The sequence below is a fragment of the Gavialis gangeticus genome, unplaced genomic scaffold (genome assembly GCF_001723915.1).
Source record: "Gavialis gangeticus isolate Ggan-Ray unplaced genomic scaffold, GavGan_comp1, whole genome shotgun sequence".
In the NCBI taxonomy this organism is placed as follows: Eukaryota; Metazoa; Chordata; order Crocodylia; family Gavialidae; genus Gavialis; species Gavialis gangeticus.
This window is the reverse complement of record NW_017729034.1, coordinates 84,494,242-84,497,888: the sequence shown is the minus strand read 5'-3', so window position 1 is coordinate 84,497,888 and position 3,647 is coordinate 84,494,242. Positions and strand designations below refer to the sequence as shown.

General features: G+C 39.6%; 1 protein-coding gene across 1 annotated transcript in view; it reads left to right on the top strand.

Annotated features, from left to right (window-relative positions):
* ADGB (androglobin) overlaps nt 1–3,647 on the top strand; it is a 360,063-nt gene that overhangs the window by 253,781 nt on the left and 102,635 nt on the right. The window contains exon 25 of the mRNA XM_019527460.1: nt 229–382. Within this exon, the coding sequence (XP_019383005.1) occupies nt 229–382 (154 nt within the window). The remainder of the gene's footprint in view (nt 1–228; nt 383–3,647) is intronic.

Here is a 3,647-nt window from a genome sequence, read left to right as displayed (position 1 = left end):
TTTAAGTCAGTGCCCAAAGTCTACAGTTCATTTTTGTGATTTGTTTCTTGGTTTGGTTTGTGTTGGGACAAAACTTCCAGCAATTTGTAACTCTGAGTGATTGGAATGCATGAAGACACAAACCTATCTACTGCCATAATTATTGATGCAATATTCACTTTATTAGAGAAAAGAGATTTGAGATTAGAAACACTTGTTAAAAGTCGTGTCATTCTTCTTTTATTGTAGGGAAGTATTTCATGTGACAGAAGATATGCTTGTAGTGCCAAAGGTGTATACCACCATCCCTACCTGTATACTCCATGTTGTTGATAATGACACACTGGAGGAAATGCCACATGTCTTTCTCAAAGTGGCACCTCGTGTTTATAGCAAGAATAAGGTAAGTACACACATTAGTGGTGTACAGCATCACTCTAGCTATAATAACTGTTGTTACAAAAATATATGGCCAAATTCAATGGACTTCATTCAGCCCTGAGGCTTGTAGGCCAGGACCGTACACAGCTTAATTTAGTGGGGGGCTTTTTAGGGGGGAAACTGCCACACCTACAGTAAGTCTAGTGGTACAGATCTAATTTCAAGTTTAAATTAATTCATAACCATTTATTACCCATATTTTCTTGTGTTTAAATAGTTTTTTGCCTCTCTGGGGCTTATGGCCCTGATTTACCTATAAAAAACAATCATAATTCCTTTCAATCTTCATTTTGCTGGACTAAACAAGTTTAACTCTTTTAGTTTCCTCTTGTAAGATTAGTTCCTTTCCCCTGATCATTCTACTAACACTTCTCTGTACCTACTTTCAGTTTCACTTAATTTTACTTTAATGTGGATGACAAGAATTGTACACACACCTGCTGATAAGAAGGCTCATTGATGCCTTGTACAGTGGCAGTAATCTGCCTGCATCTACCAAAAATACTGTATTTTTTCACATATCACACACTATCAACTTGTTTTGGGAAGGCAGAATGAAGGACAAAAAGATTTTTCCAGAATCACAGCGGAATCATGATCACAGTGGATCCTGACCACATGGGTGGGTCCTGACTTGTTGCTCAGCCAAAAGCCGGTTTTAACCCTCTTATACCTGCTGCTGAATTGGCAGCATCTTTTGGCTGTTCAGCCAGAAGCTACTACTAATTTGGAAGCGGCTGTGAAAAGGTTACAATTAACTGTGACACTGAAGACTGCACCCTACCCCTCTTTCCCTGTGACAGGGAGAGAAAGACAGCCGTGGCAGCCATTACAGTGTTCCTACACAGCCATTACAGTGGCCTTATGGTTCAATTCTAACACAAGAATAAGAAATCACTAAGATACACACCCCAGTTTTTGAGGGCCAATTTTTGGGGAAAGGTAGGTGTGGTGAATAATTATGATGTTATATAATATAATGCTCCTAAAGGAGCATTAATGCATCTTTGAATTTGCCTTTTGCCAGCATTGGGAGCTCATAGTCATTTGTGATTGACTGGTACACTGTTCTTTCCCCCACCTTAGATTTCCAACTGATTAGCTGCCAGGTTATGGTAGAATTTTTGGTTACTAGTCCACAAATGCACAAGCCTGTTCATTTAATTTTCCTGTTCATCTGATTTCTACTCCAGTCCTCAAGGTCCTACAATTCTTTCTTCATGGTGCATTATCCTGATCTTCCCGTGTATGATGATACCTCCCAACTTGATATCACCAGCAGATTATATGAGGTGCTCCTAATAATGATACCAGGTCATTTCTGAAAAAAACTTAAGCAAGTTCTGAGACTGATCCCTGAGGAACCTAAGTAATAACTTTACTCTGGCCTGATACTTCCTTTTTCAACAGTAGCCACTACTATCTCCATTCAAGTCAGCTCCCTATCCATTTTACAGTTCCTTTACTAATCCCAATCTTCTCCATTTTTTAGTAATACTACCCTATTCGGTATCATATCAAAAGCTTTAGTGAGGTCCAAATTGATAAAATAATTGATTTTTGTATTAAACATAGGAGATGCAGTAGATGTTGTCTGTGACAGCCGTCAGGTCTGTCTAGTATGATTTACCTTTGAAAAGCCTATGTCTGTCTGTTTGATTGCTTGATTTCTATGCTGCCTTTCCCCCAAAAAGGTTCAGGCCTGGTTACAACAAGAACAAGATAAATTATAAAACCAGAATCAAATAGTAAAGTAAAATGATAAATAGTGAAACAATTCCCCACATAGGACCTCAGAACTAACCTACCTGCTAACAGCCTACTTAAATGGGTGTTACAACACTTCTAAATGATGCCCAGGCTCAGGCTGTTGTGGGCCTCAGGAGGGACAGAATTCTAAAGCTGAGGAGTTGCAACCTCCCATGTGTTTTTCTGACTGAACTTAGTACACAGTGAAGTTTGCAGGAGGTTCCTCCCAGCTGTCTGTAAGGACTGCAATAGAACATAAGGCAGGAAGTGGTCCTTTAAGTATGTCAGTCCCAGGCTGTTTATGGGTCAGAAACAACATCCTGAACTGTGCTGGCTATTGGGAGCCAGTGCTGACTCTGAGGCCCTAGAATAATGTGCTCATGATCACCAGGGATCTTATTTTCTCTGATTAAAAAAATCCCCAGTTTTCAGGTAAAAAAAAGTAACCCCAATCCACATTCTCTGTTATTAAAGAAACACCACTAATATATATATTGGGGTTACTTTTTATATATAATATATATAATTATATATAATATACATATAATGATATATAATATATATATAGTGGTGTTTCATTTTAATTATGGATTAGGCTGTTTTTGTTAACCAAAAATTGGGGATTTTTTTTAAATCATAGAAAACCAGGATCTCTGCTGATGACCCGTCCCTGTCAAAAGGTAGGCTGCCATGTTCTGAATTACCTGTAGTTTCCAAATGGTTGTCAAGGGTAGCCCTAAGTGGAGCAGTTGGCAGTAGTCTGCCCTCAAGGTGACAAAAGAATAGATGATGTTTATTAGATATGAATTTGAAAGAAAGGATTGCAACCAGATGGAGTTGGTGAAAGGCACTCCTAGCCACCACGGGCACCTGAAGATTCAGGTGCATCAGAGGTTCTAGGAATACCCCAGAGCTGCAAACCTGAATGACAAGGGGAGGCTGAACCTCATACCGTCTCTAGACTTCTCAGTCAGCCAACCACCATCACCATCTTCCATCTAATGAAGTGAGCTCTTACTCATGAAAGCTTATGCACCTCTAATTCAGTTAGTTCATAAGGTACATTTCTATCCTGCCTTCTGCCTGACTTCAGGCTAACATGGCTACTACCTGTCATCTTGCATTTTAGCCCATTTTCCCTTTCCCTCCATGCCTTTCTTTATCTTGTCTTTTCGTTTGTATGGTCTAACTCCAGCTTTATTTTTTGGTATTTCTAATTTTATTTCTACCATTCTTAGGTTCTAGACAGTTTTCTGTGTTGTTCAGTCCTTGTTTCCATTCATTCTAGGCTTTCAGCTCATTCTTAGGGCACCTATACATGTGCAGCAAGGCTGCTCTGATGCACTGTAATTACAGTGCGTGGGAGTGGACTCAGTTAACTAAGTCTGTTGAAGCTTGATAATTACCATGCTCCAGCAGACTCCAGCATCACATGCATCAGTGTCCACATGCTGAAAAATAGTGGCAGGGGGGCTTTA